The sequence below is a fragment of the Lutjanus erythropterus genome, chromosome 9 (genome assembly GCF_056507025.1).
Source record: "Lutjanus erythropterus isolate fLutEry1 chromosome 9, fLutEry1.hap2, whole genome shotgun sequence".
NCBI lineage: Eukaryota > Metazoa > Chordata > Actinopteri > Lutjaniformes > Lutjanidae > Lutjanus > Lutjanus erythropterus.
In genome coordinates, this window is record NC_139325.1 from 41777926 (window position 1) to 41792500 (window position 14575).

At 38.3% G+C, this 14575-nt stretch overlaps 2 protein-coding genes across 2 annotated transcripts in view; both read right to left on the reverse strand.

Annotated features, from left to right (window-relative positions):
- Positions 1 to 364: 364 nt before the first annotated feature.
- LOC146322219 (vitelline membrane outer layer protein 1 homolog) lies at positions 365 to 9385 on the reverse strand. Its single transcript, XM_084725791.1, has 4 exons — positions 9117 to 9385; positions 5325 to 5437; positions 3049 to 3355; positions 365 to 487 (listed from the first exon to the last, which is right to left on the reverse strand). The coding sequence occupies exons 1-4, from the start codon at positions 9324 to 9326 to the stop codon at positions 485 to 487; spliced, it is 633 nt and encodes a 210-aa protein (XP_084581917.1). The 5' UTR covers positions 9327 to 9385; the 3' UTR covers positions 365 to 484.
- Positions 9386 to 10650: 1265 nt separating this feature from the next.
- LOC146322220 (rano class II histocompatibility antigen, A beta chain-like) overlaps positions 10651 to 14575 on the reverse strand; it is a 29523-nt gene continuing 25598 nt past the window's right edge. Inside the window, exons 4-5 of the mRNA XM_084725792.1 lie at positions 11853 to 11964; positions 10651 to 11680 (exon numbers count right to left, since the gene is read on the reverse strand). Coding sequence (XP_084581918.1) covers positions 11617 to 11680; positions 11853 to 11964 — 176 coding nt within the window. The 3' untranslated portion in view covers positions 10651 to 11616. The remainder of the gene's footprint in view (positions 11681 to 11852; positions 11965 to 14575) is intronic.

Consider the following 14575-nt stretch of genomic DNA (forward strand, 5'->3'; position numbering starts at 1 on the left):
CAGGAATTGTGGGAAATGCCTGTGTCAGCGGCTCTGTTTTGTGAGCACGCTTATTATGACTTTGCTGTGAGCTCATTGGTTCATTAGACAGGATATGAAAACATGCTGCTCTCATGCTGATGAGAGGTGATGAGGACGACATGATGTAAAAAGTGGCTCTTCAGACGAGGGCTTGATTTGAAGCGGCTCTCCTTAATCTTCCTGTTTTACCTGCTGAAGGTGACACTCGACTTTGTTTAGAGAGCTGGATGTTTTGACAAATAACCGTCAGTTTATCTGCTTTAGACTCTGATCTCAGTGGTATTTGAGTTATTGAAAAGGAGGGAACTGGCACTACACACACCAAGACCTTCAGGTTCTGGAAAATCATTAAAGAGACCGCAGCAATTCAAATGAGCTTTTTATTATTTGTCCTCTTTGAGTTCAGGGTGTTGGAGACTGACTGGATCAAACTGGTCGTGTCTGCTGCATGTTCACCTGCAGATCACTGTCAATAAAAACACCAAACACATATTAATTAAACAGCAACGAATGACTGTCACAGAAATGTACGGCATATATCAAATATGGTATGGGTGTGTATGAGACTGTCATTATACTGTCATAACAATGAAATGACACCAGTCATGAAAATGAAGGCGTTTTGATTGATTGATTGATTGATTGATTGATTGATTGATATGTTATTATTTTGAACCTGTTAAAAAAAAAAGCTCTGAAACAAATGTTTAGAATAATAAAATGAAAATGGAAAGAAGAGAAAACCTATACAACAAAACAAATGTCAATGTCAACTTTACAAAAAAATTACTTACCTGACCGAATGACACCTGTCATAAACATTCATAAAGACCCCTTCATATTCATGACAGGTGTTATGGCATGATTACGACAGTGTAATAACAGTCTAATGTGCAACCTTTCAAGTAAAGTCTCACTCAGAATATGTATTTTATTGGACACTTGAATAGTTTCATATATTCTTCCTGCAAACTTCTTACACTCTCAAATGTAAAAAAAAAAAAAAAGAGCTTAATATTCCAAATCAATCTTGGCTCATGGTCCATTCAGTAGCTATTTTGCGCTCAAGAGAAAAATGGACATTTGAACACCTACATTTCCATTTAAAACTGCTCTACCTGTGAAGGTCATGGGATACGACTGAAAGCCCCTGGTCGGCTACTAAATGGACCTCGAGGTGAGATTGTCGTGTCAGCTGCTGTGTTGAAGGTTGAACGTGAATTCTGATTTCTCTGTTTTTTTCTTGATCATCTTCTGTATCTTTTTAAAATTCAAATAAATAATAAGACACAATAATATACAAAAAAGCAGCACCACACTCATCTTTGATATTTTCAGTCTGTATATAGAAAGTGAGAAATAACTAAAAAAAAAAAAAAAAAAGGTGTGAGAGAAAAGCTCTGATGGGATTCTATTTCTGTGATCATGAGGCTCAGAAAACAGCAGACTTATAGGCTGCAGTAAACCTGTATCATTTTCTTTGATCTGAACAAGAAAAAAATAAGAAATCCTTCCTTTGTTGTATTTTTGGATTTGGTTCATTTAGATTCGAGCGGCCCAATAAAAAATTCAGGCATTAAAAAACAAAAATCAGGAAGTAGTTTGGTATTTATTAACGTGTCATCATCCCCTCGAGGTTAAAGATGAAATGCACAAACGGATCTAATTCTAGTCTATGCAACTGTGATTAAACGCTGCTGACTTGTCTGTGCTCTCTGAAAAATAATTCACCTCTATAATGTTTATCAGCTGAGAACATACAGCGTGACACGGCTGAAAATTAAGTGTCAAGACCGGGTTGGTTTTTCACAAAGCAGCATTAGCAAGTCAGCCATGAAATATCTCCTGAAATTGTATTATTAGCAACTGAATCATATTTCTTAAACCTAATATGCAATGTGTATTTTATGCATCCGAATCACCAGCATATCTAATCTGTGTCAGTGTTCACTGCCTGTCTTGGTAATACCGATCTGTGAAATACACCAGAACGTTTCGAAACCAGAGGAACAGCTGGTGCTTAAATTCCTGAAGTAGACGGGCCTCCATCTTCATCGTCTCGGAACATCTGGAGAACATCTCATGTCATCATCAAAAAACTCTCGAGTTAATGAGAAATCGTCAGGCACAGGCACTTGATTGGCTGCGACTTTGAAAACACTTAACACGCCACCTCTGGCGTGCTTCTGGGTACAAACACGGTCTTCAGTGCCTGAAGTTACTGGCTCGATGTCTTAAGATAGCACTCCTCTGAACAGTGTTTGTGCTTGGCAAGATTACCTGTAACCATGGGCACAACATAACTAATTACATTTACTCAATTACTGTATTTAAATACAGTGTTAAAGTAATTGTATTTCTATTTTATGCTTCAGTCACAGGAGCCATTTTAAAGGTATATTTTGCAGGATTTGCCGGTTGCTGTTTGTAAACACACTCATGAGTGAAGTCCTCAATTAAACAGGATGTCAGAGAGCAGCGGAGACAGAGGAAGCTTCATCACAACCTCACACCCTGCACACTGTTATTGGCTGGGGGCTACAAACCACTGACCAAAAGCCTGATGGGAGCCAATTGTAATAAAAAATAAAATTTATTATGATGGCATCATGTAGTAGACACCAGTGTCGCTTGTAAGATGAAGCTCTGTTTCAAATTCTTAAAAAAACAACAAACAAAACAAACAACAATGACAAAAAAATCAGAATAAATTATCGTGAAATGGTTCATTTTTGAGACTGTGAACCATGAACATGAACCAGTTCATTTTAATCTCTGTGAACTGAACTTTGAGCGAGCTCTTTTTAAATCTGAACTTGCACAACACTGCCAGGTGGCAGTACCTCCAACACTTTCTGGCAATTTTGATGTGGCTTGGAGCCACCCAGTCTGGAATAAAAATGTTCTCACTCGCTCAAATAAACCAAAATAAAGCCATCCAGAAAAAAAAAGTCTGTACTCTGTGTGGATGTGTCATTCTCAGCTATTTCTGGGCTTTGGTTTTCATTATCTAACACTCTGTCTTACCTGCTGAGGCCTGGCACAGCAATGGAAACGCACATCATTGAGGGTGGAGTCATCAAGGCCGTACTGGTATTCCTCCATCTTGGTCTTGATGCCGCAGATTCCTCCATCGGCACACTCCTGGCTCCAGTGGCCGTACTCTCCCCAGTCCATGCCGGGCCCCTCCAGCGTCGGGTTGCTGCTGCAGCGGAACTTGATGTTGTTCATGGCCGTGTCGTCGCCAAACAGACCCTGATGGGGCTCCACGCGGATCTGGAAAGAGGTGAGCACGCCACTGGGGCAGTACTGGGGCTGGGACCAGTCACCAAAGCTGGACAGGACAGTCAGAAATACATGAGAGTGTGGAGAGAAAAAAGAAAAAAAATCAGGAAAAGTTCCAAAATGTGGGCTGGAAACACTGGAGGGCCGTCAAGACATTTCAACATCTGAACACCTAATTTGCAATCCTGGCAGAAGCAGTGCTTTCATTTCCCCTCTGAACACGATGGGAAACTGCCAGTCTCCAGCTTCCTGCTGGTTTCAAAGTACCTACTTTATTTATCTAATTCTTATTTAACCTTTATAGTACAGCCAGGTTAGTCCCACTGAGATCAAGGATCTATTTCACGAGACAGATCTGGTCTCAGCAACAAACAGCTTCATATTTAAAGACATCAATAAAAACATTTCGGCGTAAGTGGCAGACGTGCTGAAACAGGCTGAAGCAAAGTGTTTCTATTGACACAGTATGTGCAATTACAGTGCAGCATTACATTTCCTCCTGCTGAGTACTGGCTCCCTAAAACAAAAATTACTTTATCAGTGTGGTGATATTGATCCCAAACTTTCTGAGGATACAGAAAATGTACACAGATCGGTAGATGTTGATAACTTGACAGTGGTTGGGCTTTCATACGCACATGCAGGTGCAGCAGGACAGTTAATATGTCCTTATTACTGTTTATATCCGGGTAATATGTAATATCTAATATGTGTTATTATTTAACAGCCATAAACATCAGTTTTATTGCATGTGTACTGCTCTTTAATAAGGCAACATTTACTGTAGTTGTAACTAATGGCTTTATTATTGGTTAATTAATCATTTAAATCTAGTTTGGATGGTTACTGTATGACTACTAATTTCTTCAAGCATTTAAACCATTTATTAAAACATATTTTAAAAGCCTTTCCTTATTGTTATCTCACTATTATTGTGTGTTTTTTCTCTATTTTACCATTTACTTTATTGTAGTTGGGGTATTTTACTTTATTTTATTTTATGTGCCATTACGGCTGGATTTTTTGTGATTCCTGTATTGTATTGATTTGCTTTATTTATATTATTGTAATATATATAGGGGAAGGGGACCAAGCAATGGTCCAATGTTTGGCAAAATTTTGGCAAGGGAAAAACTGTCATGTCAGTTTTCAGAGCTTGACCTTTCACCTCAAGATATCTGCCCACTTTATACCAATTCCATGCTGTTTTATGGCACAAACATACAGATTTGTTGCATTCAGGATAAATGCGTTATTGTCAAATTGCTGTGTTTGAATATTTCTGCATACTGGGGTCCATAAACAATGCTGGAATTACATAAAGTGGGTATGACAGGAAAGCTGAGATGCTTGTGGATTTAATGAACCCACTTGTATTCATGTGTGATGATTAGTCATTAGTGACACCATTTTTTTGAAACTCGAACATGATGGTGGTTACTTTTTGTAATTAAAACCAGTTACTGGGCGTGATATAATCAGCTCTATGCCAAAATATTAACCTTCTAAATACCCACAACCTCCACCAGAACATGCAGGCAATATGAAGTGTAATTATTCAGAATTTCAGCTTTTGATAGTTTCTCCAAAAATGTAGATTTCTGTATCTATTATAGAGCCATCTGGTTGCTTGTAATGTTCTAAATAAATAACAAAATGTTTCTTTATTACAGCTGCAAACTCATATTCATTATTCTGTGTATCCTAAAGAAAACTGAGATTTTATTTTAAAAAAATTAAAAACTTTGCAAATCTCCACCGGTTGCATTTAGCAGTTGCAATGGCATTGCAGCAGGTGCTTCACAATCTGTCGCCTGGTGGAAGGTGACAAATCCCCAAACATTTAAAGGATCACCAATATTTTTAACCACGTCGTTAGCAAAAAGAAAGGATAAAAACCTGGCAGTGGCTTACATTAATAACATGAAACTGATCTGTAAAGCATTCAAGCATCATTTCCTCACCATGAAAATAGTCACTGGTTACAACGAGCCCTTAATTAAAAAGTGGTGACTCACTATCCAGTGTGGGATTCAACAGAGTACAGGAAGCTTCTGTCGCCATCCTTGGCACAAATGAGGCGGATCCCGTTCAGAGCAGTGTCATCCGCCCCGTACTGGTTAGACTCCACCTGAGGAAACAGAGAACAGTTCCCAGAAGCAGTAACAGCTCCGGTCAAACCTGCTTGTTATCTTCCCCTTGTTATCGTATTCCGGTGAAGCAGCAGCGAGCTGTGAAGGTTCATATCAGGTAGAAGTATAGATTGTTTTTTTTTTAGGGTTTATAGTCTGTAGTTTGTGAGCACAAAGCAGAGGAGTGAAGGTTAGAATCTGAAACAACAACAAATTGTGTTTTTCTATTCACAGTTCATCTCAGCGTCTGAGAATTGTTAGTGCATACATACAGGATTATTCTTCAAATGCTGTTTCATCAGGTCTGTGAAGATTACGTTATTGTTTATTGTGATAGGAGCTTGTTTTCAGTCCTTTGCCCTCAAGCCACATCTAAAGGATATGTTCACATTTTGTAAGTATATTCACATGCCCATTTGTTTGCTGAAACTGTTTGCGGTTGCTGTACAAAATGCAACTCTAATATAAGATGGAAGACGAAATCCACAGCTCTGAACTTCAGCTGAAATAAACATGAAGCTACAGAGTTTGAAAAATCAAGTGGGTTTCTCTCAGAGTTGGTATAGATTTTCCTCTCAAAGTTTCCCATTTGTGTTGCAGCAGCGGAGGATACACGGAGGGAATTTAGAAATAAAGACTGAAACTTTAGAGGACACGTTTGATTTGACTAACTCAGACTGAAGCCTCATTAGCTCTGGCTGAACATTTTTGCACAGAACGAGGACTGTGAATTGCATCCAGCATCTCTTAGACTGAAGTCACATTAGCAGAGGATCACTTACAGGCCAAACCAAAAACTGTTTTAATGTAAATACGGACACAAATGTTGGCTTGAAATTAAGTGTCTTCATTCTCAAATCCTTTCAACTGTCTGTAACTAAAGGGAGAAAGGAAAGCCAAACACTCATTACTCTGATGCATTTATTTCAACTCTGGCAAACAGTTTTTATCATCTGTATCTCCTGTTTATCTTTAGACAGGGACATGTCCAGACATTTTTGCCTGGAATGACCCAAGTGGGAGAGTGAGAATAGCATTAATTTAGCATTTCTCTGCCTTTAATTAGGCTGCTAGTATTAAACTAACAGTTTCTTGCATTCCTGTGTTTAAAAATGTTTAGTTGAAAGATAAATAGTCCTACCACACACAACACGTCAGAGTAACACCATACAAATATAATATAATGCTTTGACTTTATTTTTAGTTTTCAAAAAGAAACCATACCTCTTTCCTTAAAACTCCACTACGAAAAAATATTTTATTTTAAGCCTTTATTATTTATTTATTATTTGCTGTATATACTGTAGATTTTTGTGTATTCTTTTTCAAAAATTTGGTTGAAATTATGGTCCCGCCTCTCATGGGCAGATAGCCAATCATACTTTAGGATAATGGGGTGGCACTTGGAGTGGCCAATCAGATTTAGAAACACCCCTGCTGACCCAGACAGGTGTTGCCAATCAAGGCAATCAACTTGAGGCCCATTGACATTTTTCATGGAGGCCGTACTGATATGAAAAAGTAGAGTAACAACAGGTGTTATCAGTGATACTGGCAAAGGTACCATTCCATTTAGTGTAGCAGAGCCTTTCTAATGAATCAACATACACAACAGTAGTACCCTGACCCTTTCATCTGAAAAAAACAAGATCTTAAACGGATAGTTTACCCAGAAACAAAAAGTCAGTCATTATCTACTCACCCTCATGTCGAATGAAGGTCAGGTTTAGTTTTTTAGTCCACAAAAATAGTTATTTCCACCAAGTTTTTAGTCTGAATCTTCACTGTAGATCCTCGGCTTGGAGCCACATGTGCACATGCACACTGTCTGAACTTGATGCATGTGTGTTGTAACGATGTGCAAACGGCATGTCAGGACTTCTCCAACTCCAGTTGTTTTTTACGTTTCAAAACTGGTCACAATTCACTCACATTGTTTGGGAGATTCTGCAACACTGTTCCTGTGAAAATCCAGCAGCAAAATAAACGCGACCCTCAATCAGAATGAAGGTCAGCAGATAATGACTGAATTTTCATTTTTGGTAACATCTGTGTTTACTTCTCTGTTTCATGTCCAAATGGCTGCTGCGAAAAGGCCGGTCACATGTCCAGATCATCAAGAAAACAGGCACAAATCAGGCAGAAACAAGTCAAAAACTAAAACATCCTACATCCGAGCCAGAGAAATAATTCACCAAACACAAATCTCTATCTACACAAGCAGAGCTTCAATCCAATATTAAAGATCAAACAAAGTAAAATCAATTTTAATATTGTAATTCACTATGTGAAAGAGTTAGAATTGCCTTGATCTGTAGCTCTTGTCCTGGTTATTATGCTGGTCAGACGAGTGCTGTTCTCATCCTGAAAAAGGCTGTTTGCGGAAACTGTGACCTTTACAAGTAGTCATAAATGCATCTCAGCTGACATATATGTATACATATATATATATATATATATTTATATATACATACATATCCTCCAGTGGTGCATTTTTAACCAAAAATAGATCATGATCCATCTCATAATATTACCACAAACCTACAGCAGAGTTCATGATAATATGATGACCATGAACCCTGGTAAAATGGATTCTGTCGACATCTTACCAATTTTTAGATTACAGTTTTGCTGGCTGTTATCCAAAAAGTGAAGAGACGACCCAAAGAGAGCTGACAAGAACACACAACAGACACACAGTGCTCAGGATTTTAGGGAGTCCCAGCGGCTCTGACTGAACCAAATCTGACTGACATCACTATTTACAAAAAAAACAAATTGGGAGAATTTGCCTCGGAATTCAAATTAAATGCTTTGACAGTCCTTCAAATCAGTACAGTCGATATTTATCAGCTAATATACATCCACCCAGTATAAACCAATATAGCAGCACAGGCCAGTATCAGCTAATCATTTATCAGCATTTATCAGATACTTATCATGCATCCCCAAATTTTCATTTTTTTGTACAGCTAGGAGTGTCAAAATATACCAGTATTGACGATAATCTCAATAATTAAAAAATGAAATATTGATATCATATTAAATGACAAAAAAAGAAAATTCAGTCATCATCTTCTCACCCATGCCAGTTGAAGGTTGAGTTTAGTTTTTTAGTCCACAAAACACTGCTGGAGTTTCAGAGGAAAGCAGCGTCGCAGAGGTGACCAGTTTTCAAACAGAAAAAACACCAGAGAAGAAAACCACACACACCCAGCCCAGACAGCATGGCGTGGCGTGAAGATTTCGGCTAATGATGGTGTAAATGACGTCTTTCAAGTCAGCCTGGCATGTCGGGGCTTTGGGAGACTTGGATTACACCAGACGTTGGTTGTTGTTTTTTTTTACAAAAAATCTGGTCACCATTCACTTCAGTTGTTCAGGAGATTCTGTAACACTTTTCCTGTGAAACTCCAGCAGTGTTTTGTGGACTAAAAAACTAAACTCAACCTTCAATCAGCATGAGGGTGAGTAGATAATGCTCTGCAATGACGCCTCAAATAAAGTGATTTTGTTTAATTAAATTTGTTGTTATCAGTAAATTTACTTCATGAAAAGCAAACTTCAAAAAACTGAATAACTCGGCTTATAAAACTGTTATGTTAAGATTTTCCCACTTTCCCTTTCCAGATTAGATTAATATAAATTAAAACATCTGTAATATGTCAGTGTCTTTACCCTGACACTGAATCCAACGGCAAAGAAGTTGTCTGGGCACATCTCAGGCCAGGTCCAGTTTCCAAACTGCTCTCCATTGGTCACGGTGAGCAGAGATCTGTACTGCCTGTTGTTAAAAGCCTCGCCGGCGCGCTGCAGAAACCTCTTCTCCTGACATAACCCACTGGAGAACACAGCCAGCAGGGCCACGGCGGTGAGCAGACTTGCCATATTGACAGCAGTGAGTCAGTGTTTCACTCTGAGATGCCAACTAACGAGTACCGGGGATTCAGGCTCAAAGCTCTTATAGCTTCTCAGTCAACTCCAAAATAGACCACTCGTACTATCAGGATGGATCATTTACAGAGTTGCAGAGCGGTGTGGGAACGAACAGCTGGTGTTGGAAAAAGGAAAAGTTTGTCTCTCCGTGACATTCAGAGATCTGCTATGCTTCTCATAATTCACTCCTCTTCTACATTACAACATGCAGTGCATCAGATTTTTTGGAATTTAACATTTCTACATCAGCAGCCAGCAGAAAATCCACAGGTCTGTGCTGCCTGTACAAATGTGATCCACAGGAGAAGCTTCAGCAGCAACAGAACCTGTACAGTCATGAGGTCCTGTAATCGATCGTCAGGAGGATTGCTGTTGTCCAAGATTAATAATATATAGATTGCGAAAGGCAGAGCCGGTAAATAAGAGATTAGTGGAAAAGGAAATGGTTTATTTTGTCTCGCCTGGATATGCTCAGACATCACACCTTATCACCACCGTCTGACAAAAACTGAGAAAGCACATTTTTACTGAAATAAGAAAAACAGCCTTATACTCAGACAGGGATGTCACTGATAAAGCTATCAGCATATTCATACACTCATTTTCACACGGTCATGAAAACCACAAATAATACAAATTCTCTCACATTATCCACAAGTATTGGATGATACATAGCCAGAATGGTAGGTTGAGTAAAAGTGATGAATTTTAATGTAAATTTTAGCATCTTCTAGTGTGCTGCTGTACATCCTGGTGTGTATATAGATTTGTTGTGTTCTTAGGGTGACAATTACCACTGTGGTCATGTCTCAGTAAAGTGCCTGAGAATTTAGGATCTGACACAACCTGTACAATCACACACAAATGACACAAGGTGTTTTCTTAAAGAGGCAGTTCATCCCTAAATTAAAAATACAGATTTCCCTCTCACCTGTAGTGCTAGTTATCCATCTAGATTGTTTTAGTGTGAGTTGCAGAGTTTTGCAGATATCAGCCTTCATCTCTCATCGCTTGTGGTGCTAAAAACTCAGCAGCAGTGTCTTATTCCAGATTTCTCAGCATTACTCAGGATACACCTTGTTGTGAGCAGTTTCATGTAGGAACTATTTTCTTTTTGCCGTATCACTGCACAGGGCGAAACGTGCATCTACTCATGGATGAGAATCTCGTGCTCGTGACAGCACAGGATGTAAACATTAATGGCATCTGCCGTGGCTGAGCTGGAACCTCTCATCCAAGAGTAGATGCGCATTTCTTTAAAAGGGCATAAAATCCACATAATTAAGAAAGAAAGAAAGAAAGAAATGTGGAAGGAGAGGTCAAGAAGCTGCAGATTTATATAATGGGCCTCCCCATTTTTTCTAACAATACCTGCTGACAACATAGGTGCAGAAATGTGCTATTATAATCATCTCTGTTTTAAAATCAATGTTTTTCTTTAATGAAAATGTTGGCCCTTTAAAGTTACGTGTAGATTCCTGGAAACTCTGTCAGATTTTTACAAAGACATGATTTAAACAGGCATAAAAAGGTTTATAAATACCTTAAAGACCCCTGTCTCACTTTCTGGATTTAAAAAATGCAGAAATACTGCTCAAGGATTGATAAGCTTTCTATTTTTCTACAAATTAATTAAGTAAAATTCCTTTCAACCGTGTCTCAATCGTAACATGTCAACTCTGTAGCCCTGTCACTTAGAAGTCAACGTCTACATTTAACTAGAAATTTAATTATTTGGAGGCTGGCCCGTTACAAGGCTTAACAGCCAAGAGTTTGATCTTTTAAATATATTTTCCTGCATAATTGAAGAGTAAAAATCAAAACCACCTCAAAATACGGTTGTTGTCCCAGTTCTCAAGCACGAGTCCAGATCCCACATACACAGATGTGACATGTCCTGTAAAGATTAGTCTTATTTCAAGGTGAGACTGTTATTGTAAGTGACAGGTCTGACACCTTAATCCTACAAAATGATCATAACACAAAGTTGGATCTATTTATGGCGCCTTTTTGAAGGATAATATGTCAGTGGAGTCCTTGGTTGACAAAAATGATAAAGGGGGATCTCTGCCATGCCAGTTGTCATCTTCCCACGATGCCGTTTATCTCCTCCCACTGTAGGTGAGTCACAGCAGCCAGCAAGCTGAGAAGGACTGTTTTCTTCTTACCACCTTTATGTCATTATTGTGAGGACTACAGCTGAGCTTTATTATGTTTATGTCATTTTATGCTGAAGAAAAACCTAAAATTCTGAAAGAGGAGGTGGAGGTGTTTGCTCCTGTGTGACTAACAGGCTGAAGCCAAACCTGAAACGTTAAAAAGAAAGCGTCACAAAACCTGGTGGCCTGTTTTATTTCATAACTTGACTGACGCTGATTTTCACAGTCTGGCCTCTGTCACCATCTCTGACTAAACAAATGAGCGCTGCACAAAAGAAAAATGAATGGTTTCATAATACAGACGCTGACGTCAACACACCTCTGTTTCCACCAATAGTAAACTGCTCCACCAGCAGCTGCAGTGAAGCCGATCAAGAAGAAGATGATCCCCACTTCCTTCTTCAAGCATTTACCATCCAGTGCAGAGTTGTCTACAGGAAGTGAGAGAAATAATGACAGTGACATCTTAATCTCACAGTTATTTATTTAATACCTTTATAGTCGGCCTGTGCAATAAATTGATAATGATATGCATCAGTGATAGACACGTCATCAATAGCAATCAGATAATAGTTCAATAAATGTTTTCACTTAAATTAATTCAACATAAACCACTATAAAAGCATACAATGAATACGCCTCATAAACAGTCTGTCACTGTCTGTGAAGTTAGAATAAAACTTACACCGAGTTTCCAGTAGTTTTTGACCTCATACTTGTCTCATTCTATAATATTTACTTATTTTTTCAGAGTAAATTGGTGGCAGTAATGCACAACTTTACACTTGTTTCATTTACTTTTTCCAAGTTAATCAGGTTAATATTTTGTTTTTTGCACATATCTCAGCTCATCATGTTTGTCTCATATATTTTTACCATTAAATTCACAACCAGAGCCCGAGACCAGAGCTGAATTTTTAAAATATCCAGGTGAAATCGCACTGGATCTGAACACGGCACACACATTATCATTATCCCAATACATACATATCGAGTGGGGGGGGGGCAGTTCTGCATTTTTAGCCTCAAGCTTCATATTCCCAAACTCTATTTAATGAGATAACTTCAAATTAAAGTAAAACAGCAAGTAAAATAGTCCAAATCTGTTCCTTTCCTTATCATGGACACACTTGTCTTCAAGACTTTTCCTTTCTAGAAAACTAAAATTGAACACTGCATTACAAAACTACGGGTATGAAGAAGATAAGGTAGACTATCCTTTGCAATTTGCAAAGAAATTCCTTAATAATTGCATTTTCCATCAGATGATTTTTTTGTGAAAATATCTGTGACTGGGTATGAAACAAAGGTAAATTGAGCTTGAACTTTGGTTCAAAGCAGAGGCTGGCAACAGGCAGTCAATCAGCAACAGGCAAAGAAATCAGAAAAAGGAGCGGGCGGGCCAAAACCAGACAGGAAACAGGCAGGCAGCCAAGCAAGAGCTGCAGCTGGAACTCTATGGCTAGAGGGGCACAACAGACAGCCTGGCAGGTGCTCGATAGGTGAGCAGCAGGTAGGTGTGGAGGTCAGGTGATGTAGAAAACATGGGAACACGCCAGGAACAACTGCTGTACAGGGAGGGAACAGCGGGTTTGGAAAGTCCCATTGAAAGCACGGGCCTGAGGGGGAAGTGAAAATGTCTGCGGCTGAAGGCTGGAACAGCGAGACCTCATGACAAAGTGCTTTGCAACCCACCACCTCCCCATCACAGCCATTATGCTGCATTCATGACACATCAGGGCCCCTCATAATTACGAGTTTCCAACTTGTAAATAGCATTCACGTCCAAAGTTAACTTTTTTTGAAAGCTCTGATAAGTCTGACTTTGAGTTTAATAATAGGAAAGACCCTGAAAATCAAGCAAAAGAGGATGCCTAATGTCAGCCAAAGTCCATCATTCAATATAATTAAACCCTAATTATATGAATATATTATAATTTTGTCAATGCATGGTATTTTTAATCCTGACACAGCCAACTCTCTAATCATGGCAATCTTTTCTATCTCCACCATCCATCCTATAAGACATGAATGCAGCATTATCTTCAGATTGTTCCAGGTGATTTACAGCCTGGCACCACTACACTAATTCACCACAGAGAATATATCAAATAGTGGACGGAGTTTCCACGTCTGAAAAGTGAAGCCAGTGCAGTAGTGCCTTAAACCTGCATTCTTTCTAAAGGCCAGCAGAGGGAAACTCCACTGCCTGCAAAATCAAGTCTCAACTAAACTGTTACTTAACCCTCTATGGTACACATTATGATGCCAGTGAGGGAAAAAATGTTTAGAGTCTTTTTATGTCTCAAAATAGACTAAATAAACATAATCTGAAGAAATTTTATTTTTATTTTTATTTTTATTTTTGGAAGTTTTTGGGGTTCGTTGCCTGTAGGCAACATTGTACCATAATGGTGCATAAGTGAAAAAGAACGTTCCTTTTCCAATTTGAACATTGTTTATTTCAAAAACATATGCAAAAATATTCAATAACATCAAGAAGTCACAATTCATTTTAAATTAAAAAGAATTATGAAAAGAATTTAAATATGTATGTATGTATGTATGGTCATATGTATGTATGTATGGTCATATGTATGTATGTATGTATGTATGTATGTATGTATGTATGTATGTATGTATGGTCATATGTATGTATGTATGTATATATGCTCATATGTATGTATGTATGGTCACATGTATGTATATATGCATGGTCATATGTATGTATATATGTATGCATGTATGCTCATATGTATATATATATGAATGTATGCATGGTCATATGTATGTATGTATGTATGGTCATAAGTATGTATGTGTGTATGTATGTATGTATGTATGTATAAAGGTATGGTCATATGTATGTATGTATGCATGCTCATATGTATGTATGGTCATATGTATGTATGTATGTATGTATGTATGTATGTATGTATGTACGGTCATATGTATGTATGTTTGTATGCATGGTCATATGTTTGGCCATATGTATGAATTTATGCTCATACGTATGTATGCTCATATGTTTGTACGTATGTA

What these genes read in the sequence shown, in the direction of transcription:
- LOC146322219 (XM_084725791.1), bottom strand. Translation starts at nt 9,326, where the DNA reads ATGGCAAGTCTGCTCACCGCCGTGGCCCTGCTGGCTGTGTTCTCCAGT. An exon ending in CCGTTGGATTCAGTGTCAGG is followed by an intron (nt 5,438 to 9,116) that starts GTAAAGACACTG and finishes CTGTTTCCTCAG; the next exon opens with GTGGAGTCTAACCAGTACGG. An exon ending in GTTGAATCCCACACTGGATA is followed by an intron (nt 3,356 to 5,324) that starts GTGAGTCACCAC and finishes TGTCCTGTCCAG; the next exon opens with CTTTGGTGACTGGTCCCAGC.